The 24,909-nt window shown below is 44.9% G+C and overlaps 1 protein-coding gene across 1 annotated transcript in view; it reads right to left on the bottom strand.

The window, feature by feature from the left end:
• Positions 1 to 23,383, bottom strand: part of ppp2r2bb (protein phosphatase 2, regulatory subunit B, beta b) — a 93,682-nt gene extending 70,299 nt beyond the window's left edge. The window contains exon 1 of the mRNA XM_084170980.1: positions 23,073 to 23,383. Within this exon, the coding sequence (XP_084027106.1) occupies positions 23,073 to 23,151 (79 nt within the window). The 5' untranslated portion in view covers positions 23,152 to 23,383. The remainder of the gene's footprint in view (positions 1 to 23,072) is intronic.
• Between the last annotated feature and the right edge of the window lie 1,526 nt (positions 23,384 to 24,909).

Genomic DNA, 24,909 nt, shown 5'->3' with positions numbered 1-24,909 from the left:
GGAGGGACCAGGCAGTGCAGGCTCAGCCAACGGCACTCTATAGATGATTGGTTTGTTCGTGTTTGCCGATAACATGACCACCTACTCAGCAGGAGAGAGAGAACACAACAACAAACCAGCACTGTATTTTTCTCTCTCTTTTTATGAATTCCTCTGCTTTATGGATGATGACAGATACAGATTGCTGTATCCGACCCCTAAGCAACCGAGAAGAAGGCACTTGCTTTAGGGTAATTGCTTTAGTGTAAGAAAGGAACCTTCAAGTGTGATATCAAACAAATCCGTAAAACAGACGCCACAACAACACCATTAATCAAAGCTAAGAAGAACATGTTTAAGTATCAGCAGCATCAAAAGACCCCCAGCTAGCACATAACGTTCTGAGAACCATATGTTTCTTAGAGCTAGATGAGAGTGTGGTTGTCCTATAGTTATTTTGCATACAACCTTACCCACAACTTTCTGTGAATGGTGCAGGATAGTTGCTTGGCTTTGGAATATTCTCAGCACATTTACAGAACTTGAGAAAAATACATTATTTCCTTGGTATTTCTTTACTTTAAAATAATGTTTCCTAAAAGTTCAAACATGGTTACATTTCATTTAAATGTTGGTAATGTTCTAGGAACGTTCTCCAACTGGTTTGACATTGGGAATGTTCTCAAATAGTTCAGAGAACGTTAAGAAACAACGTCCTTTTGTGGGATTTTCAGAACTTCCGCATAACGTTTCTTACAGGTTTCCTCATGGTTCTATTTAAAGTCATGTTCTCACATTGTTCAGAGAACGCTTTTCCATAAAAACCACAAGAAAACTTTTGTAACATTCAGAGAACGTTCTAAGAATGTTATTTAAAAACATACTGTATACATTCCGTTACCAGCGTCAACAAAACTCTCTTATCTTCTATCTTGTTAAGTGTGTTCAGGTGTGTTGGCCGCACCCACTAATTGGCCACACCTGATCATAATGAGTGCTTGATTCCTTTGAAATGGGGTCTGTGCAGGTGGGAACCCCAAGATGGCGCCGACAGACATGGAAGCTCTGCTTCTAGCTCCTAAGCAACTTTGCAGTATTTTGTTTTTTTGTGTGATATTTCTTACATTATCAGCCCAGAACGTTTTTTGTGTTAATACATACAGCCGGAAATAACTTTTGGATATCAGAGCGGCGGTAACTCACCAGCATTACGACCAGGAATATGACTTTCCCGAATTGGATCCTTTGTTCGTACCCCCAAGGGCAATTGAACTTATCCCAGAGGCTGCCCAAGATGCCTCTGGCGAAGAAGAGGTATTTGGAGTGGACTTCTAGTCCGACTAAGGAGGCGTGCACACCGTCCACCGCTTCAGAGTACATTACTCGCTAATGTTCAGTCTCTGTACAATAAAGTAGACGAGCTCAGGGCGAGGATCTCCTTCCAGAGAGATATCAGGAACTGTAACATACTCTGTTTCACGGAATCATGGCTCTCTCCGGATATACTGTCTCCGTCCATACAGCCAGCTGGGTTCTCAGTACATTGCGCAGACAGGAATAAAGAACTCTACGGGAAGAAGAAAGGCGTGGTGTATGTTTCATTATTAACTACTCATGGTGTGATTGTGATAACGTACAGAAACTCAAGTCCTTTTGTTCACCTGACCTAGAATACCTCACAATCAAATGCCGACCGTATTACCTCCCAAGAAAATGATCTTCAGTTATAGTCACAGGCATGTATATTCCCCCTCAAGCCGATACCACGACAGCCCTCAAGGAACTACACTGGACTTTGCGCAAATTGGAAACCACATATCCTGAGGCCGCATTTATTGTAGCTGGGGATTTGAACAAAGCAAATTTGAGGAAAACGCTACCGAAGTTCTATCAACACATTGATTGTAGTACTCGCGCTGCTAAAACGCTCAACCACTGTTACTCCCCCTTCCGGGATGCCTACAAGGCCCTCCCCCGCCCTCCCTTTGGCAAATCAGATCACGACTCCATTTTGCTCCTCCCATCCTATAGCCAGAAACTCAAACAGGAAGTACACGTGCTAAGGTCTATTCAACACTGGTCTGACCAATCGGAATCCATGCTTCAAGATTTTTTTGATCACGCGGACTGGGATATGTTCCGGGTAGCCTCTGAGAATAACATTGACGTATACACGGACACGGTGACTGAGTTCATCAGGAAGTGTATAGGGGATGTTGTTCCCACTGTGACTATTAAAACCTAACCAAACCAGAAACTGTGGATAGATGGCAGCATTCACGCAAAACAGAAGGCGCGAAACACCACATTTAACAATGGCAAGGTGACTGGGAATATGGTCGAATACAAACAGTGTAGTTATTCCAACAGGCAAAACGTCAGTACAGAGACAAAGTGGAGTCGCAATTCAACAGCTCAGACACGAGACGTATGTGGAAGGGTCTATAGACAATCACGGATTACAAAGGGAAAACCAGCCATGTCGCGGACAACGACGTCGTGCTCCCAGACAAGCTAAACACCTTCTTCGCCCGCTTTGAAGACAACACAGTGCCACCGACGTGGCCTTCTCGCAAGGACTGTGGGCTTTCGTTCTCCGTGGCCGAGTTAGACATTTAAGCGTGTTAACACTCGCAAGGCTGCCGGCCCAGACGGCATCCCTAGCCGCGTCTTCAGAGCATGCGCAGACCAGCTGGCTGGAGTGTTTACGGACATATTCAATCTCTCCCTATCCCAGTCTGCTGTCCCCACTTGCTTCAAGATGTCCACCATTGTTCCTGTACCCAAGAAAGTAAAGGTAACTGAACTAAATGACTATCGCCCCGTAGCACTCACTTCTGTCATCATGAAGTGCTTTGAATGGCTAGTTAAGGATCATATCACCTTTACCTTACCTGACACCCTAGACCCACTTCAATTTGCATACCATCCCAATAGATCCACAGAAGATGCAATCGCCATCGCACTGCACACTGCCCTATCCCATCTGGACAAGAGGAATACCTATGTAAGAATGCTGTTCATTGACTATAGCTCAGCCTTCAACACCATAGTACATCCAAGCTCATCATTAAGCTCGGGCCCTGGGTCTGAACCCCGCCCTGTGCAACTGGTTCCTGGACTTCCTGACAGGCCGCCTCCAGGTGGTGAAGGTAGGAAACAACACCTCCACTTCGCTGATCCTCAACACAGGGGCACCAGAAGGGTGCATGCTCAGCCCCCTCCTGTACTCCTTGTTCACCCATGACTGCATGGCCACGCAAGCCTCCAACTCAATCATCAAGTTTGCAGATGACACAACAGTAGTAGGCCCGATTTCAAAACAGTTAACCCAAACTAAGCTAGCAGTGTTATTAAAAGTCTTATTGAAATGTTCTCAGAATGTTATTTAATTACCTTCAAATCACCTATAATTTCAGTATTCAGACCGTTAATAAAACCTCCCAGGACAACTTTCAGCTAACCATAGTAAAACGTTCTCAGAACTTCCTGCAACCTATACTGAACAAAAATATAAACGCAACATGCAACAATTTCAACTATTTTACTGAGTTACAGTTCATATAAAGAAATCAGTCAATTGAAATAAATTCATTAGGCCCTAATCTATGGATTTCACATGACTGGGTAGGGGCGCAGCCATGGGTGGGTCTGGGAGGGCATAGGCCCACCCACTTAGGAGCCAGGCCCAGCCAATCAGAATACCTTTTTCCCCACAAAAGGGCTTTGGACAGAAATACTCCTCAGTTTCATCAGCTGTCCAGGTGGCTGGTCTCAGACAATCCCGCAGGTGAAGAAGCCAGATATGGAGGTCCTGGGCTGGCGTGGTTACACGTGGTCTGCAGTTGTGAGGCCGGTTGGATATACTGCCAAATTTTCTAAAATTATGTTGGAGGCAGCTTATGGTAGAGAAATTAACATTAAATTATCTGGCAACAGCTCTGGTGGACATTCCTGCAGTCAGCATGCCAATTGCACGCTCCCTCACAATTTGAGACATATGTGGCATTGAGTTGTGTGACAAAACTGCACATTTTAGAGTGGCCTTTTTTTGTACCCAGCAAATGTGCACCTGTGTAATGACCATGCTGTTTAATCGGCTTCTTGATATGCCACACCTGTCAGGTGGATGGATTATCTTGGCAAAGGAGAAATGCTCACTAGATTTCTGCACAAAATGTGAGAGAAATACGTTTTTGTGCATATGGAACATTTCTGGGATCCTTTATTTCAGCTAATGAAACATGGGACCAACACTTTATATGTTGCGTTTATATTTTTGTTCAGTATAAAAATGTACGTTCCCAGAACAGGTTAAATTTTCACTTCCGTTCTCAGAACGTTTAAAAAACATTCAATTTTACCAGTCAGGAAACGTATGGCTTCATTCCCAGAAACAATGGGAAACCAAAAACGTACGTTCCCACAACTTCCAAGGAACCTGTCACGCCCTGGCCTTGAGAGGCTGGTTGTCTTTAGTTGGTTTGGTCAGGGCGTGAGGATCTATGCTAGAATTTCTATGTTTAGGATCTAGAAGTGTTGTTTCTATGTTTGGCCAGGTGTGATTCCCAATCAGAGACAGCTGTCGCTCGTTGTCTCTAATTGGGGATCATACTTAAGTAGCCTGTTTGCCTACCTTAGTTGTGGGATCTTGTTCATGTTAGGCTTGTATGTGTTTAGCCTGAGGACTTCACGTTATGTTGTTTCTTGTTTTGTTTATTGAGTTAAATAAACATCTTCGCATACCACGCTGCACCTTGGTCTGACCTGTCTCTCAACGATCGTGACAGAACCAAATGTGCTAGCTAAGCCCATTCTGGATAAAACAAAAGAAACTTGAAACATACATAAAAACATAGGCTATTATTTATGGCTCAATAGCTGCAGTGCCATCTTCACTCCTGTCTCCTTGTGTCCCGAGTCTCACAACTTTACAATAAAAAAGACAGAGAGCCTGGCTGTTTAGGCAACTGCAGAGAAGCAGAAAAGTTTCCCCAAAAAGTGCTGGGGTGAGAGGAAATGACTGCAGTCTGAATCAATACTGGTCTCTGTGGTTGGCATCACCACGGCAACACAGCGACGTAAGTGGCTGGTTCTATGGAGCGGAGTGAGGGCTCATGGGGCCTTCTAGACTCTAGACAGACAGACAGACAGATCTTTAGCTGTGGGCCCTGCGGGGTAACAGAGCGTACCGGCCCTAAAGTCTCCTCTTCACTCCTCTCCTGCTGAAAACAAGCCTCATTGCACGACTGAGTAACCATGTTCTGCCAACATCTAGACTGACAATGTGAGACAACAGGTGGAACTTGTTTGAAATTGGCAGGGTAGGTGAAGTACAATACATTTCATCTTAATAAGTGAGGTCACTGTTATGGTTATTTTCCAAGGAGTCTTGGTAGCATCTCCTCCTTCCAACAAATCAAACTATCCAACATCCCTCAAGGCTTACATATACCGACCAGGTTAACCTGATCAGCTGAGCTGTGAGACACTACGATACTGAAATCCAAGTACTGCTTGTTTGTGAATGGGGAGTGTTGTGGTTTTCTAGAAAGCTCAGAGTTCATCCCAAATTGGTGACGTGTGGAGAAGGGAAGGCTCTGCTGCTCAGTCTGGTCCTCCTGTCCTAGATGCCCACAGCAGCCTGACCTCCCACAGCCTACATCCCCACAGCCCTCCATCCTGCCTCCTGCCCAGCCATGCAGGGATAATCCCAGGCCTAATCCCAGCCCACCCCTCCACAGCAGGGAAGTCAAGAATATGAAATACTAAACACTCCAAGTGTTTAGTATCTCAGTCTGACCTGGGGTTTACGAGACCAGCGATGAAATCTGCTTTTGAACGTCCATAATGACAAATAAAGACTGATTGAGGCGATCGAGGAATTAGGATCTCATGGGAACCAGCGAGGAAATCCCAGCCTCTGCTTAGCTTTCTAACATGGAGCAGGAAAAATACTGGGATTGTGCCTATCAGATAAGACTAATGAAAAGTCGACACAAACACGAGGGGGGGGAGAGAGGACAGCAGGGAGCGAGAGAAGGGAGGCAGGGGCCCCTCAGTCAGCCTCTAGCTGAGTCCACTAGGACTGATTGCGTCACACGAGCAGCAGCCCACTTCTCTTTACGAAGTGCCTATGAAGAGGCTCTGAATATGGAACATCCGAGAAATCACAGGGACTGATGCTCTCCCACTTTGAGAGGGACAGGTACAAGGAGTTAGTGCCACTGATCACTTTTTTACTGGTGGCCACTGGCCAGAAGTTCAAGAGTTATACAGCTGAACTATGTAACCCAATATCTAGGCTACATTTGCACACTACTAAATGATTTATTGGCCACGCATACTAAATAGCAGGCTAGATAGAATACTGGGACAAAGTTGGTGATTCAACACATATCACTAATAACTTCCTCTAGTTCAGCCCCATGGGACACCTCTACTCTCTCCTCTCAATGTTCCTGTACTCATCCTCAGCCTCATTACTCTCCTCTCTCCTGCCACAGCTCTCCTCCTCTCCTCTCATCTCCTCTCCTCTCCTCTCCTCTCCTCTCCTCTCCTCTCCTCTCCTCTCCTCTCCTCTCCTCTCTCAGCCCAGCTCCTCTTCTCTCCACCTCCTCCTCCTCTCCTCCCCCAGGATAAATGGAGCTGCCGTGAGCTAAGGGAGGAGGTTGCACGCCACGGCGACCGTGGATCTGAAGCACCCTGGTGATTACACAATAAATCACACAGAAAGAGAGGAATGAAATAGAGAGAGAGAAAAAGAGCGAGAAAAAGAGAGAGAGAAACTAACGTTACAGCACTGGGTCTCCTCCTCCTCCTCTCCCAGACCCATTTGTTTGTTCTGTCACTCAGCCCATTCACCCTGCAAATTACATGGCCGCTTTCACCCACTGGGGTCTTCACCCAAGCAAGAAAGGTCAGAGCAGCTCTCTTATCCTCCTACACTGGAGATAAATGTCCTCTGTCTGTGGCGCTGAATAGCCTACCTACTTAACTACCTCTTGCAAGGGTAGCTTCAGCAGTAAAATGGGCTATCTTCAGTGTACAAGGCATAGTGAGGGGACAGGAGAGATTTACAGAGAATAGGTCTACATGCAGTTTCCCTGATTAGAACATGTAAGGCGTCACTACAGACCCCCTGGTTCGATTCCAGGCTGTATCACAACCGGCCGTGATTGGGAGTCCCATAGGGCGGCGCACAATTGGCCCAGCGTTGTCCGGGTTTGGCCAGTGTAGGCCGTCATTGTAAATAAGAATTTGTTCTTAACTGACTTGCCTAGTTAAATAAAGGTTAAATAAAAATAAAAATAAATAAAGCATGCATTTATTTTTGGTGAAAGTGTGCTGTTTCCCAAAACAACAAATCACTGAATGAATGGTTCTAAAAGTTAACCTAAATTGCATAAAGCGATTGCATCTGCAATGCAATAAATGTATGTAAATATACACTTATAAATAATATGGATATCTCACAGTAGTTCTGCTTTTCTGAGCCTCACCCTGGTCTCTTGTCATCGCTTTACAAAACCTTTGCAGAGGAAAGCAGGCTAAAATAGCTCTGTGAGCAAAGTGCCCCTCCTTTCTGAGTGTATGGGAGGCTCCACCACTGTCCACCATATAGTGCAGCTACTGCAGAAGTGAACCCGGTCTGCAGCACAGCACACAGCTAGGGGCAGCACATGATCTAGGCAGGGAAAAGTCAAGCTGTTTCTGCTCGCTGGCTGAATATGAATGTAATTGAAGGCTGCATGATTGGGCCGAGCCAAATTATATCATCTTCATGACACGAGTAGAAACACTGTGTATAATCATTACTGCATTTGGTGTCAGAGGCAAAGCACCACAAAATCACAAAGCACTTTTCTAAAAGCCTTCCTGAAACTAAAAAACTTGACAGTGCTGCAAATGAGGGCACGCTTACTACCAATTACACGCTTATCATCTGTTGACAAATGCTTACAAATGACCTTTGTTACTTTCAAGCAGGATTCAAAACATATTCTTCCTCAATTCCAACAGCTTTTTGTCAAGTCGCTCAGCAACAACAACAGACAACTCTGTGGGTGGGAAGCGATGCAGAGAGGGGAAGGAAACAGGTTTTTCTGTGAATCATCTTTTCACTGAGTCCTCCTCTCCTTTCTCTGGCAGATGATCAGAGTGCAAGCTTCCTTCCGTCAGCTATCTGTGTGATGCTGAGCACCAGGAGGTGCAGCAGAGAGCCTGGGAGAGACTGGCCATGTGTTTCCTTTTCATCAGAGCAGAAACACACATAAAGGCCCAAACAGGATCAAATGCTGCCAGGCAAGCATCGTGGTGGGAGCTAATCTAAATGTGGCATTGTCAGCCCGTGAGGAGATTAGCATGGCTACAGATTTCACTTCCACAGCCCATCGCCCGGCCTAGTCACGGTGAGCATGCCATCACGAGTCCACCTGCAGATTTGTCTGCAGTTGACAAACCACCCACACAATCAAAAGTGCAATTGTTCCCCACTAAAGAGATCAATGGAAAATCGAGGTGTTTCTCATGGAAGTGGTATGGACAGTTTTATTGCCGGGAATACAGTTCGACAAGGGATGGTGTTTTCTGTAAAATGTGTAGACATTTCCCAGAGGCCCTATGGAAGGCTAATTTGTTAGAGACGGATATAAGGATTAGCAGCACCTTCGTGAGGCATGCTTCAAGCACCAGGCTAGCAAACCCCACTCTTTTGCACTGGATACATTTGAAGCCTACAGTGCAAGCCATTGCAATCAACACCGGGGTAATGTTTTCAATCAACTTAACCGTGAGGCCATGGGCTATTCATTTGTAGAGAGGAATCGTGATCAATATAATTTCTCCCATTTTATCACTGCACTTATCTCCTTCCCCCTCTCCTCCTCTCTCCATCTCCTCCTCTCCCCCTCTGCCCCTCTCTCTCCCCCTTCTCCCCCTCTCCCCCTTGTAAGGGACAATGCATAACTTGTCTGTTCGCAGTGTTACTCAGCTAAACTCGGCCACAATACAAACCACTTAGTTATTTCATCACACCACTATAAAAACAAGGCCCATAGGCTGAACTGTAAACTTCATTTCAAACCCTGCTCTTCTTACAGCAGCTCATATCAATGCCTGGTTGCTTGGCACTCTCTCCATTATCAAGAGAAGCTTAAATTGCCTCCATATATTACATTACCCATCCATCCTGCACAAATATATATTGATTGAAACAAATATGATGAAATACTTTTCTCCTGATGTTTCGTATCTCCTCAGGGATCTGACCTCCAGCGCCCTTCTGCTGTGTCTGTGTTTTCATTTACCACACAGCTGCTTCTGCACATACAGTGCCTTCAGAAACTACAGTGGCTTGCGAAAAGTATTCACCCCCCTTGGCATTTTTCCTATTTTGTTGCCTTACAACCTGGAATTAAAATGGATTTTTGGGGGGTTTGTATCGTTTGATTTACACAACATGCCTACCACTTTGAAGATGCTAAATATTTTTCTTATTGTGAAACAAACAAGAAATAAGACAAAAAATACAGAAAACTTGAGCGTGCATAACTATTCAACCCCCCAAAGTCAATACTTTGTAGAGCAACCTTTTGCAGCAATTACAGCTGCAAGTCTCCTGGAGTATGTCTCTATAAGCTTGGCACATCTAGCCACTGGGATTTTTGCCCATTCTTCAAGGCAAAACTGCTCCAGCTCCTTCAAGTTGGATGGGTTCCGCTGGTGTACAGCAATCTTTAAGTCATACCACAGATTCTCAATTGGATTGAGGTCTGGGCTTTGACTAGGCCATTCCAAGACATTTAAATGTTTCCCCTTAAACCACTCAAATGTTGCTTTAGCAGTATGCTTAGGGTCATTGTCCTGCTGGAAGGTGAACCTCCGTCCCAGTCTCACATCTCTGGAAGACTGAAACAGGTTTCCCTCAAGAATTTCCCTGCATTTAGCACCATCCATCATTCCTTCAATTCTGACCAGGTGTTGCAGACTCTGGGGCCTTTCAGAACAGGTGTATATATACTGAGATCATGTGACAGATCATGTGACACTTAGATTGCACACAGGTGGACTTTATTTAACTAATTATGTGACTTCTGAAGGTAATTGGTTGCACCAGATCTTATTTACGGGATTCCTAGCATAGGGGGTGAATACATATGCACGCACCACTTTTCCGTTATTAATTTCTTAGCATTAATTTTTTGCAATTTTGACTATTTTGTGCATGTCCATTACATGAAATACAAATACAAATACATTTAATTACAGGTTGTAATGCAACAAAATAGGAAAAAATGCCAAGGGGGATGAATACTTTTGCAAGGCACTGTATTCATACCCCTTGACTCTTTCCACATTTTGTTGTGTTAAATGACTACCCCATCTCTGTACCCCACACAGATAATTGTAAGGTTCCTCAGTGGAGCAGTGAATTTCAAGCACAGATTCAACCACAAAGACCAGGAAGGTTTTCCAATGGTTTGCAAAAAAGGGCACCTATTGTTAGATGGGTAAAGAAAAAAGAGGACATTGAATATTCCTTTGAGCATGGTGCAGTTATGAATTTGGATGGTGTATCAGTACACCCAGTCACTACAAAGATACAGGAGCCCTTCCTAACTCAGTTGCCGGAGAGGAAGTAAACCGTTCAGTTTTTTCACCATGAGGCCAATGGTGATTTTAAAAAGATTACAGAGTTTAATGGCTGTGATGGGAGATAACTGAGGATGGATCAACAACATTGTAGTTACTCCACAATACTAACATAAATGACAGAGTGAAAAGAAGGAAGCCTGCACAGAATACAAATATTCCAAAACATGCATCCTGTTTGCAATAAGGCACTAAAGTAATACTGCAATAAATATGGTAAAAAATTACTTGTCCTGGATACAAAGTGTTATGTTTGGGGCAAATCCAACACAACACATCACTGAGTAACACTCTTCATATTTTCAAGGATGGTGGTGGCTGCATCATGTTATGGGTCTGTGTCACGACCGTCTGGGTAAGGAGTAGTAGACCAAGGCGCAGCGTGTGAAATAAACATGACTTTATTTAATTAAAGTTCCTAAATATAAACAAAACACGATTCGTGAAGTCCACGGTTAAACATACCGTCACGGAACAAAAACCCACAACCCCAAGGTGAAAACACACAGTATAAATATGGCTCCCAATCAGAGATAACGAGCCGACAGCTGACACTCGTTACCTCCGATCGGGAGTCACTCAATACAAACATACAACAACCTAGAAATAGACACAACAGAACTACCAACATTGAAATAAACACATAGAATGCACACACCCTGGCTCAACATAACGAGTCCCAGAACCAGGGTGTGACAGTACCCCCCCCTAAAGGCGCGGACTGCGACCGCGCCTCAAAAACCCCAAACAGGGGAGGGCTGGGCGGGCATACCTCCTCGGTGGCGGTTCTGGCTCCGGCCTAGACCACCACCCTCCGATACACCCCCCACAGTACCCCTGGTCCTGTCTAGCCCCGCTGGCCGGAGCCGGACTGACGACACGCGCCCCTGGCTTGGTGCGTGGAACAGGAATGGACCGGAATGGGCTGGCGACGCGCACCACAGACCTGGTGCGGAGAGCAGGAACGAGCCGGACAGGGCTGACGACGCACCCCGTAGGCCTGGTGCGTGGAGGAGGAACGGGCCTTACCAGGCTGACTTCTCGCACCCCTGGCTTTGTGCGTGGAGGAGGAACGGGCCTTACCAGGCTGACTTCTCGCACCCCTGGCTTTGTGCGTGGAGGAGGAACGGGCCTTACCAGGCTGACTTCTCGCACCCCTGGCTTAGTGCGAGTGGCAGGAACAGGCCGGACCGGGCTGGCGACGCGCACCGTAGGTTTGGTGCGAGTGGCCGGAACAGGCCGGGTCGGGCTGGCGACGCGCACCGTAGACTTGGTGCGGGTGGCAGGAACAGGCCGGACCGGGCTGGCGACGCGCACCGTAGGTTTGGTGCGAGTGGCAGGAACAGGCCGGGTCGGGCTGGCGACGCACACCGTAGACTTGGTGCGGGTGGCAGGAACAGGCCGGACCGGGCTGGCGACGCGCACCGTAGACTTGGTGCGGGTGGCAGGAACAGGTCTGGCAGGGCTGTCGACGCACACCGTAGACTTGGTGCGGGGAGCAGGACTGGGCCGGACAGGGCTGGCGACGCACCCCGTAGGCTTAGTGCGTAGAGCAGGGACAGGCCGGGCTGGGCTGGCGACGCGCACCGTCCATTTGGTGCGAGGGGTCGTAACAGGCCGGACCGTACTGGGGACACACACCACTGGCTCTACCCCGGGAACTGGAACGGGCCGGACCGGACTGGTAATACACCCCAGTACCACTCGCCGTGCCTCTACATCTCCTCTCCCTACTTTGACCAGTAGCCCCCGTAACCTGGTGGCCTTTTGAATTCGCCCCTTCTCTGCCTCCGTCAGCCCCGTCGTCCATGCCCTGTGCCCCCCCCTAAAAATTTCTTGGGGGTGCCTCTCGTCCCTCCGACGCTGCTCCCACATCCAGGCTGCCGACTCCTGGACACGCTGCTTGGTCCTTTGATGGTGGGTTTTTCTGTCACGACCGTCTGGGTAAGGAGTAGTAGACCAAGGCGCAGCGTGTGAAATAAACATGACTTTATTTAATTAAAGTTCCTAAATATAAACAAAACACGATTCGTGAAGTCCACGGTTAAACATACCGTCACGGAACAAAAACCCACAACCCCAAGGTGAAAACACACAGTATAAATATGGCTCCCAATCAGAGATAACGAGCCGACAGCTGACACTCGTTACCTCCGATTGGGAGTCACTCAATACAAACATACAACAACCTAGAAATAGACACAACAGAACTACCAACATTGAAATAAACACATAGAATGCACACACCCTGGCTCAACATAACGAGTCCCAGAACCAGGGTGTGACAGTCTGCTTGTCATCGGCAAGGACTAGGGAGTTTTTTAGGATGAAAATAAATGGAATAGAGCTAAGAACAGGCAAAATCCTAGAGGAAAACGAGTTCAGCTCAGTCTGCTTTCCAATAGATGCTGGAAGACAAATTCACCTTTCAGCAGGACAATTACCTAAAACACAAGGCCAGATATACACTGGAGTTGCTTACCAAGACGACATTGAATGTTCCTGATTGGCCTAATTACAGTTTTGACTTAAATCAGCTTGACAAACTATGGCAAGACTTGAAAATGGCAAACTATGGCATGACTTGAGGGTAGAGGAAGTTCAGGAGTAAAAACAAACAAAATATAATTATTGTAAAATTGACTGTGTCCATAAAATGTCAAATGTATATAGTATGTATAAGCTGGAAGTAGAGGCCTAAGCGTTGTTGTTCACTCCAATTTGAACAACTTTACTCCAATTAGGGAAGGGGTGGTGGGGTTGGAAAGTAATAAAGGGAAATATATTTTTAAAAGAAAATATATAAAAAACAAATTTAAAAAATACTTGAAAATGGCTGTCTTGCAATGATCAACAACCAACTTGACAGAGCTTGAAGAGTTTTTTAAAGAATAATGGGCAAATATTGTACAATCCAGGTGTGCAAAGCTCTTAGAGGCTTTGAATTTTTCTTCCACTTTGACATTACAGAGCATTTTGTGTAGATTGTTGACCAAAAAATGACAATGAAATCCATTTTAATCCCACTTTGTAACACAACAAACGTAGGAAAAAGTCAAGTGGTCTGAATACTTTTTGAAGGCACTGTAGATGACATATAAGGCTACTACCCTAGAGTATTGGTGTCAGTGAATAGCGTTCCTGCACGCATGGAGAAGTGGGTAGCTGCAGCCCAATATGGTGACCGGAGTATGGGCAAGTGGGTGTGTTGAGAGGAAAGTATTGGGCGTGTGGAAAGGAGTGGGTGGGTTGAGAGGAAAGTAGTGGGCGTGTGGAAAGGAGTGGGTGTGTTGAGAGGAAAGTAGTGGGTGTGGGGAAAGGAGTGGGTATGTTGAAAGGAAAGTAGTGGGTGTGTCGAGAGGAAAGGAGTGGGTGTGTCGAGAGGAAAGGAGTGGGTGTGGGGAAAGGAGTGGGTGTGTCGAGAGGAAAGGAGTGGGTGTGTCGAGAGGAAAGGAGTGGGTGTGTCGAGAGGAAAGGAGTGGCGCTCCGCTATAGGTTAGACGGTTTTGATTGAGCTGCGTTTCTTACCACGCAACTATACCATACCGCAAGACTTTGGACTTCTGTTAGAGGATGAGTCTAAGTCACATTTCACTGTTAGTTTTACACAAATAATTGTACATTTTCAGATATAAAACTGACGATTGTTTATGTTTGATTAAAAGTACTGATGATGGGTGTACTGTTGCTTGTATGTGTTGTATGCGTGTGCTTACTGTGACGGTCACCCTGATATTGGCGACTAGGTAGCTACTTCCCATACCGTCGCGGGACAGTAGTGCTTGGCAGACGGGAGCGAAGGGCACTGTGTCCCAGTGCTGTTGCCGTTCATGCTCTCCCCATTGACTGTATGTATGTACTGTATCAAGGTGACAATCTAGATGGTTATCAATATGAGTTATTTCCTGTGTAGGCTGCTATCCTACTTGAAATAAAATCATGGGAGGGGGAAGAAATGGCCATGTTAGCTACTGCTGGCGACACCGTGATACAGCTGCCCAGTGGGAAGCACCTCAGGTCGGTAAGTACCTCCATACAACACAACTGAACTAGTCATTATCAACTCGTCGTGCAGCCAAATCAGCCACGCAAAATGGTTTTGAGTGGCAACAAATCTGCCCAATTAGCTGATTCACTTTCCATACACGCACTCCTTTATACACACCCACTAACTTATTTTACTTCTGCTCTTTTTTTTCTCAACACTTTTTTTGTTGTTGTTTTATTTTTACTTTTTTTGTTTAAAATAAATGCACTGTTGGTTAAGGGCTGTAAGTAAGCATTTCACTGTAATGTCTGCACCTGTTGTATTCAGCGCATGTGACCAATAAAATTTGATTTGATTTGATTTGATTTAACCCATACTCTGGTCGCCATATTGGGCTGCAGGTACCCATACTTGCACGCATGGCCTCCTGGACTAGATGGGTGGTAGGCTGGGGCTCAGGTGACATGAGAATTGGAGAGAGGCTCACATGATTAACATGGCTGAAGCTTTGGTGTAAATATACAAACCACATACACAACTGATTGATATTCATGTTTTTCACAGACATGAAACACGTCTGGTTATATCACATATGCTAATAACCTTACGCAATTTTGTTTCCTAAAATCGATATATCTGACCTTGCCAAATGTCTGTTGTTATTTCAGAAACTCAGCACTGTAATCATTGGATCAGGGTGCTTCTGTATCCGACTAACTAACTACTTTTATTTATCTGAGACTTGAAAACAGATGAAATACTCATACTACATTTTCATAGACATGTAGTCCTCAGTAACAAGGGTTCAGAATGTATGACAACCTTGTGTGACTACACTGTCAAAACAGTCTGATTATGACTTATCATAGAAAACAGAAAACCAATTAAACTTTTCTCTGATCATAGCTAGCTACGCCAACTAACATTTCCCATGCTCATCATCTAGGGAACAGAACGTATTGTAATAATATTCAAAAACTCTGATATGGGCTATCACTCACTCCACCAGAATAACTTAAACACTCAAGGCTAAATACATTATGGGAAGTAGAAAAATAAATGAGATGTCATATATGATGAAATTAAACCGAAAAATGATAAGAGCCTGGAACAGACAGGCTGCCAATGAGAGAGACGGATGGAGCTGAGACAGAAAAGCAAGGGTAAACAAGCCTGCATTAAGCCAACGGTCACTTCTTGTAAAGCTATCGATCATGGTGTGGTTACACAGTTTGTTTCCACAGCAGTTTCCCCTGTCTGTCTCTTCTTCTCACAGTGTAGTGTGATTAAAGGGTGCTGTCTCTACTTCTACCTCTTCAAATTCAAATTCAAATTCAGCTTTATTGGCATGAAAAACATTGCGTAAAGATTGCCAAAGCACAATGTATACAATATACATTACATTGTAATAAACTGATAAATAAAAGTGATCAAAAGTAAATCATAAAAATAAATAAATAATAGAAATAACAGCAATAGAATGACAACAGTGGATAGTAATAGAAAAATGTAATAATAAAATGGAGAATTGCAGCAAACAGATGGAAAAGGGTTCTTAGAAAACATCAAAAAACAATCATGTTGAAGTAAAGACCCCTGCCAACTAATATTTAAAGAAAATCTGCCTTCTGTAAGTTTAAGAAACATTGCCTTATCCCTTGAAATTCCATTACCAAAAACCAAAATCTTTAAGATATTTTCTAATGTCTTTCCCTCATGAGGGAGGATAATGAAAGTTCACAGAAGTAACCAGTAAAGGTAGACCTATCAATTAGTTATTCATTTTTACTGATATCAATTTTGTTTATGAATTAATAAGTGATTAAAACCTTTACCGAATCGGTAACGGAATTTCTGCAATTGAATTGGCTACAATAGGAAATCATAGTAGTCACAAACCACAGTTGGGTCACCTGCTAGTGTCCTCCTTTCCACTGGCATACTGTTATGTTATGCTCTCTCTCCCTCTCTCTCTCTCTCATTAATGTCACCTCTCCCAGCTCTTACTGACACCTACCCATGAGCCCCCTGTAACCAACACCCTCACCCACTGAGCACCGACCGACACCGGACGTCCAGCTCAGTACAGTACAGTAGAGCACAATAAAGTACAGTACAGAATAGTAAAGAAAAGCATAGTTCTGTAGAGTAGAATGGAGTATAGTTCCGTACAGTACACAGTAGAGCACACTAGAGTGGAGTACACTATAATGTACTGTGCTGTACTGAACTCATTAACAGAGTTAAGAGTTTTGGGAAAGCATGGTCACCTAAAAAACGGAGGGAGATTTTACCTAGATTTTGTTACCAAACTTTGCATCTGCACAGTTCTTCCAGTAAATGTGTTTTTGTAAAATGTTTAGTGTAAATTGTTAAAAGTTGTCCAAGGCCCAAATATGGCAATATTTCTCTAGAATGTTCAGGTTCTGTTCAAGGCCTTCTTTGATTGGTGATAGAAGAACCAAATCATCAGCACTTCTTCATCTCTCTGGTTTCTCACTAATTTTCTCCTCTTTCAACATGACCTCAGCCTGCTCTCAGACTTGACTTCAGTTTAGTTTACTTAAAACTATACAATGTAATTATACGGAAATGTTTCAATAGATATAATGCATGCAAAACAGCATCTAGAGGGCTTCATGTCCACATATGACAGCCAGTTTATGTTCCACATCTACTCTCCACCTTACTGGATCCACCAACCATATACAGCTGTAGAAAAAATTAAGAGACCACTGCAAATGTTTCTTAAATCAGCATCTCTACATGTTTGACAGCCATTCCATTCCAGTGTCTGTTGAATTCCAACACAGGCACACCTCATTCTACTGAATTAGGTACTGTTTAGGTGATCACATGAACCAAATCTTATTTAATGAGGAAAAGTATAAAAACCACTGCTGTGGTCATCACTATCCTCTTGCAATAGGACCAGCTGGATGGCAAAAACAGTGCTAATAGTACCTCAAAAGTAATATTAATCAAAAAATAACTATTGACCATGCCAAAAGAGTTGAAAAGGAAAGTTTTGAGTGAGGAAAAGAAGGGTTCAATTCTGGCTTTACTGGCAGAGGGATACAGTGAGCGTCAGGTTGCTTCCATCCTTAAAATTTCAAAGACGGCGGTTCATAAGAACAAGGTCAAGCAGCAGATATTGGGGACAACAAAGCTACAGACCGGCAGAGGGCAAAAACGACTCTCTACTGACCGGGATGACCGCCAACTCATTCGAATGTCACTCAACAACCGTAGGATGACATCAAGTGACCTACAAAAAGAATGGCAAACGGCAGCTGGGGTGAAGTGCATGGCAAGGACGGTTCGAAACAGGCTCCTAGGGGCAGGGCTGAAGTCGTGCAAAGCTAGAAAAAAGCCCTTCATCAATGAGAAGCAAAGAAGAGCCAGGCTGAGGTTTTCAAAAGACCATAAGGATTGGACCGTAGAGGACTGGAGTAAGGTAATCTTCTCTGATGAGTCCAATTTTCAGCTTTACCCAACACCTGGTCGTCTAATGGTTAGACGGAGACCTGGAGAGGCCTACAAGCCACAGTGTCTCGCACCCACTGTGAAATTTGGTGGAGGATCGGTGATGATCTGGGGGTGCTTTAGCAAGGCTGAAATCGGGCAGATTTGTCTTTGTGAAGGACGCATGAATCAAGCCACGTACAAGGTTGTCCTGGAAGAAAACTTGCTTCCTTTTGCTCTGACATTGTTCCCCAACTCTGAGGATTGGTTTTTCCAGCAGGACAATGTGCCATGCCACACAGCCAGGTCAATCAAGGTGTGGATGAAGGACCACCAGATCAATACCCTGTCATGGCCAGCCCAATCTCCAGACCTGAACCCCATTGAAAACTTCTGGAATGTGATCAAGAGGAAGATGGATGGTCACAAGCCATCAAAAAAAGCCGAGCTGCTTGAATTTTTGCGCCAGGAGTGGCATAAAGTCACCCAACATCAATGTGAAAGACTGGTGGAGAGCATGCCAAGACGCATGAAAGCTGTGATTGAAAATCAGGGTTATTCCACCAAATATTGATTTCTGAACTCTTCCTAAGTTAAAACATTACTATTGTGTTGTTTATAAATGAACAAGAACTTATTTTCTTTGCATTATTCGAGGTCTGACAACACTGCATCTTTTTTGTTATTTTGACCAGTTGTCATTTTCTGCAAATAAATGCTCTAAATTACAATATTGTCAGAGTGTGCTGATGTGGATGCGGTGGTAGAGTCAAGCGCAGGACACAGAGGATTAGTCAAAACGACTTTAGTATCACTTGAAAATAGAATACAAAATAAACGGCCTCAAAACACTGGAGGCGAACAATTACGCGCAGTGCGTAAACAACTACGTAGAGCCAAGGCACCGAACCTATCTAAACACGACAGGTGGAACAATAACACACAAGATACAAACATAACATAGGGGAACTTATAGGTGACACAATCAATACAGAATACGAAACAGGTGCACTAACTAGACATGACAAAACAAACATCGAAAACATCAAACGGTAGTAGCTAGTACTCCGGGGACGACGAACGCCGAAGCCTGCCCGAGCAAGGAGGAGGAGCAGCCTCGGCGGCATCCGTGACAAATATTTTTATTTGGAATTTGGGAGAAATGTTGTCAGTAGTTTATAGAATAAAACAAAAAAAATATTTTTACCCAAACACATACCTATAAATAGTAAAACCAGAGAAACTGATAATTTTGCAGTGGTCTCTTAATTTTTTCCGCAGCTGTATACGATCATACATACAGTATACTGTATATCAGATCCCCCCTGACTGCTCAGTCTGTCCTCTACTGGGTGAGTCCATATGGGCCCTGCTAAAAAATAGTGCATTATGTAGGAAATAGGGTGCCATTTGGGATGCGCACGTGGTCTCTCCTCATGCTGCCCCACACAGCTTATCTCTGTGGGACTGTCAACACCAGGCACCAGCCCTCCCTGTCCCTGTCTCCTTCGACCAAATCCCAATCGAAAGATCAATCTGTGACGCAGAGCTCTCCTACGTGGCGTTTACCCCTCTATTACAGTATGTCCGACTGAGACCCGGGTGGCTGGGCCGCTGGACCCAGGGGAAAGAGGGGCTGCCAATATCACCATCACCCAATAGCCAGAGGTTGAAGAGTGGCTCATCATGGCTCATAGGAGCAGGCCGCAACACACAGGCTGACAACAGAGGGACTGGTAGAGGTCGAAAGGGGGAGATGAGGCAAAGAGATGTAGCGAAATACATAGAGGAAGACAGAGGCAGAGAGGGAGAGAGAGGCAGAGAGGGAGAGAGAGGCGGAGAGGGAGAGGAGGCCTACAGATGGGACTCAGAATCAAGGATGAGAGATGGCACCCTGCTGAGGCAATCTGAATTGACAAAGGCTCTGAAATATTCACCCCATCCCGCTTTATCCGACCAGAGCAACCACATCGATCCTAGAGAGAGAGCGAGAGAGAGAGAGAGAGAGAGAGAGAGAGAGAGAGAGAGAGAGAGAGAGAGAGAGAGAGAGAGAGAGAGAGAGAGAGAGAGAGAGAGAAAGAGAGAGAGAGAGAGAGAGAGATAGCGAGAAAGAAAGAAAGAAAGAAAGAAAGAAAGAAAGAAAGAAAGAAAGAAAGAAAGAAAGAAAGAAAGAAAGAAAGAAAGAAAGAAAGAAAGAAAGAAATATAATCGCTTCAGGTACCCCATGATATTATACCCCATGATGTTATACCTCCTGCTCTCCCAGACCTCCCACCTTGGCACTAATTAAGGCCCTATTGATGACCGACCCTAGAGGGTTATCTGTGTCCATTACCCCCATCCCCCAGATACGCTGTGATGGCCACAAGAGAAATCTTTCCTCCCTCAAAGCTATAGGGTCCAGTTACAGTGTGATGTGGCAAACTGGAGCTTAGCAAGAGTGCTCTCCTTTTCTCATTGTCTGCTGATGGAGACCTGGGGGTACATTGTGTGTGTGTGTGTGTGTGTGTGCACTGCTCCCTCCCACCCAGGGGGAAATGGGCAAAATGGCCCAGCTGCACTCCTCTCTACAGGGGGAGGGGGTTACACAACTGATATCACCACCTGGTTCCACAAAAGCTAGATGTGATCACGTCAGCCCCCTGGGAGAGGCAGTCCAGACCCACACTATTACACAATGTGCCCATGGAAATCACAACAAACTCCTTTCCGAGCCTTTGCTAAAATTGAGAATACTTTCAGCACAACCTTTGTTGAGAGCCTCTGGTGAATAATTAAATGCAAATAGCCGATAGTCCTGTAGGGTGCCTAATATACAAGTGATGAGCTGTTTTACAATGAGGCTGAACACATTTTCTAGTCACACGGAAAGATCCCCTCAATAGATCAACAACAACAGCAAGACTACTAGACAACCTCCAGCCCCCATCCATGGCTACCAACCACAACACATCTGCCATTCTGAGGCACCCCTTCAATAAGCTATTTGCAATATTGCCACTGGAATTAAAGCCAGCCTAAGTCAGTGGCACAGATGGAACTATCCAAGCATTAGATCTCCTTCAAATGTTGATATTAGGTTGCGTTGACAACCAAACACAATTCCATATCCAGTTTGTCTACAAATTCATAATTGATATGTTGGATTCACGTCTCCATCTCAACCAAAAAGTTAAAGAATAGCACTATATCTAATCTTATCAAACTTTAAATGCACTTTAAATAAAGTTTGCTTTGATTTAGTCCTATTCTTTAACTAAGATCTTTGGTTGAGAAGGACACATGAATCCAACATACAGTATTAATGATTAACTTGAAGATTACATTTGAAATCAACCAAAGCATGAAACCCTAGGTCTATATGTATTGTCTATTTTTTTTGTTGAACCCTTGGATGACTTTGCAAATGCTATGTAGGCCTAAATAGTATCATTGATGATATATGACTTATAAAGTATGGTTACATTTAATTTGCGTTGTTAAACCTGCCCTTTAGAATGACTTCGATACAACAGTGAATATATTTAGTTATTAAGACATCTCTTAATAATAATTCCCACGATAGCACATTGGTAGTAGTCAGTGACAAATATAAAAGCTAAGCAGGGCTTGGTTAAAACCCTGGACCTAATAAATAAATAGTTGTAGATCAACTCTCCAGTAGGAAGTGCTGCCCAGCCTATTGTTTGTTTTATCTGATAGTGCATATAATGTTGAAGATCCGAAGTTGTTTCAAAAGTACAAATTCAACTGTATTTTATACAAGGTTTGTCTATGATGACAGTTGGTTACAATGATGACATAATCCTGAGAAATTGCACTCAAAACAACAGTTTAAGTTGATGAGTTCAACCATTTTGTGCCCTGTGGGATGTTATTGAGACATTCTATGTCAATAAACGTAATTACTTAATAATAATAACTTAATAATAATACATTAAGTTAATCATAAACTTAACCTAATGGGCTCTTATGAAGCCTTACATAACGTTGTTTTGGTTGTTATGGACAGGTGACATGTCCTTGGTCAGCAGCATACCACCCTGCATCCCACTGCTGGTTTACCACTGAAGCTAAACAGGGTCAGTCCTTGGATGGGAGACCAGATGCTGCTGGAAGTGGTGTTGGGAGGCCAGTAGGAAGCACTCTTTCCTCTGGTCTAGAAAAAGATCCCAATGTCACAGCGCAGTGAGTGGGGACAGAGCCTTGTTTAGTGTGCTGTCTTTTGGATGGGATGTTAAACGGGTGTCCTGAGTCTTTGTGGTCACTAAAAGATCTCATGGCACTTTTTGTAAGAGTAGGGGTGTTAACCCCGGTGTCCTGGCTAAATTCCCAATCGGGCCCCATGGCCACCTAATCATACCCAGCTTCCAATTGGCTCATTTATCCCCCATCCTTAAATATTCCCCAGGTCGTTGCTGTAAATGAGAACGTGTTCTCAGTCAACTTACTTGGTAAAATAATCAAAACAATTGACCACCGTGGTTGAACTGACAGAAAGGCTGACACACTTTTCTCTCTTTTCTTTTGAACAGCATACAGTGTTGCAGGCAGCTTATAATTGTCACCAGAGTAGTCTATTCTATTCAGCTTTGGCTGAGGGAAAAGGTTGTATGTCCTGTCTTGAAAGTTCCTACAATTTACACCGACAGGTGCAGACATTAATTATGCAAATAGGCCTACAAAGGAAACCCAGCCAAGTTGAGCCAACTCCAGAGTGGTCCCTCCCGACACCGTCTGAAATGTCAAACCTGACTATGGCTGTTTCGCCTTAGAAACGGGAGGAGAGCAGGGTGATGTGAGTGAGACGAGCCAGTCCGCTGTTCTGTTCCGTTCCATTACATTTCCAGACTCCTCTCTCTCTATAAATAGATGTCTCCCGACCGGACCTAACCTGCTGCTGGCTGCCCAGTGCCCACAAACACACACACAGATACATACGTACGCATACGCGCGCGCGCAATAACATCATAAGTCCGTAGCCTACCTTCAGTGTGACAGCTGGAGGAGAGGATGGTGCTTGAGGGTCTGAAGAGGTAAGGAAGGTACCGGGAGAAGCATTTCATATTTTTTGTTGTTGTTGGCTGCGCATCACTATCAAGTCCACATCGTCTACACCCACTGCATTGACAGAACGGAAAGAAACAGAGCGCTGGAGACAGAGCCCATAGTCTTCGGCATCACTTTTACTCGATTTATATAAACGGGAATCCTTCCTTCGGGGCTATCGTAGCAGGAAGAGAAGAGAGGTCTCCACGCGCAATGGTACTCTCGTAAACCATTCTTCTTCCCCTAGTCGCCAGCAGGACACGAGAATACGTTATTTTGAGTCGGCTGCGAGGGAGGGAGGGGGTTGACGGAGGGAGGAGGACCGAAGCATCAGGGTTATTTCAGGGGAGGCTGGGGAGCACCTGCTCTGTCTGCGGATGGCCGCATGCTGCCTCTGTTGGTCGCTCGAGAATTGATTGGTATGCCTGTGAGTGTCTATTAGTCTCGACAGGAAAGTTTCGAAGTCCCTTTTGAAGAGAGAATATAGCCTACGTGGGTCTGATAAATAAAGGTAGACTATTTATCGGAACCATATCAGTTATCACACCTTATTGAGACGAGACGACATTTAATGATACTGATGATGATGGGTTTATAGAATAATTAGCCTGTGGCGCTTTTACTTTAAGCATATTCTCCATGTAAAACATTTACATTTTACATTACATTTACGTCATTTAGCAGACGCTCTTATCCAGAGCGACTTACAAATTGGTGCATTCACCTTATAGCCAGTGGGATAACCACTTTACAATATGTTTTTATTTATTTTATTTTTTGGGGGTGGGGTAAGGGGGGGTAGAAGGATTACTTTATCCTATCCCAGGTATTCCTTAAAGAGGTGGGGTTTCAAGTGTCTCCGGAAGGTGGTGAGTGACTCCGCTGTCCTGGCGTCGTGGGGGAGCTTGTTCCACCATTGGGGTGCCAGAGCAGTGAACAGTTTTGACTGGGCTGAGCGGGAACTGTGCTTCCGCAGAGGTAGGGGGGCCAGCAGGCCAGAGGTGGATGAACGCAATGCCCTCGTTTGGGTGTAGGGACTGATCAGAGCCTGAAGGTACGGAGGTGCCGTTCCCCTCACAGCTCCGTCGGCAAGCACCATGGTCTTGTAGCAGATGCGAGCTTCAACTGGAAGCCAGTGGAGTGTGCGGAGGAGCGGGGTGACGTGAGAGAACTTGGGAAGGTTGAACACCAGACGGGCTGCGTCATTCTGGATGAGTTGTAGGGGTTTAATGGCACAGGCAGGGAGCCCAGCCAACAGCGAGTTGCAGTAATCCAGACGGGAGATGACAAGTGCCTGGATTAGGACCTGTGCCGCTTCCTGTGTAAGGCAGGGTCGTACTCTCCGAATGGTGTAGAGCATGAACCTACAGGATCGGGTCACCGCCTTGATGTTAGCGGAGAACGATAGGGTGTTGTCCAGGGTCACGCCAAGGCTCTTCGCACTCTGGGAGGAGGACACAACAGAGTTGTCATCCGTGATGGCGAGATCATGGAATGGGCAGTCCTTCCCCGGGAGGAAGAGCAGCTCCGTCTTGCAGAGGTTCAGCTTGAGGTGGTGATCCGTCATCCACACTGATCTGTCTGCCAGACATGCAGAGATGCGATTCGCCACCTGGTTATCAGAAGGGGGAAAGGAGAAGATTAGTTGTGTGTCGTCTGCGTAGCAATGATAGGAGAGGCCATGTGAGGATATGAGAGAGCCAAGTGACTTGGTGTATAGCGAGAATAGGAGAGGGCCTAGAACTGAGCCCTGGGGGACACCAGTGGTGAGAGCA

The sequence above is a fragment of the Coregonus lavaretus genome, assembly GCF_964263955.1.
Source record: "Coregonus lavaretus genome assembly, chromosome: 10".
NCBI lineage: Eukaryota > Metazoa > Chordata > Actinopteri > Salmoniformes > Salmonidae > Coregonus > Coregonus lavaretus.
Note: the sequence above shows the minus strand (reverse complement) of the source record. Positions and strands in the feature narration are given on the sequence as shown.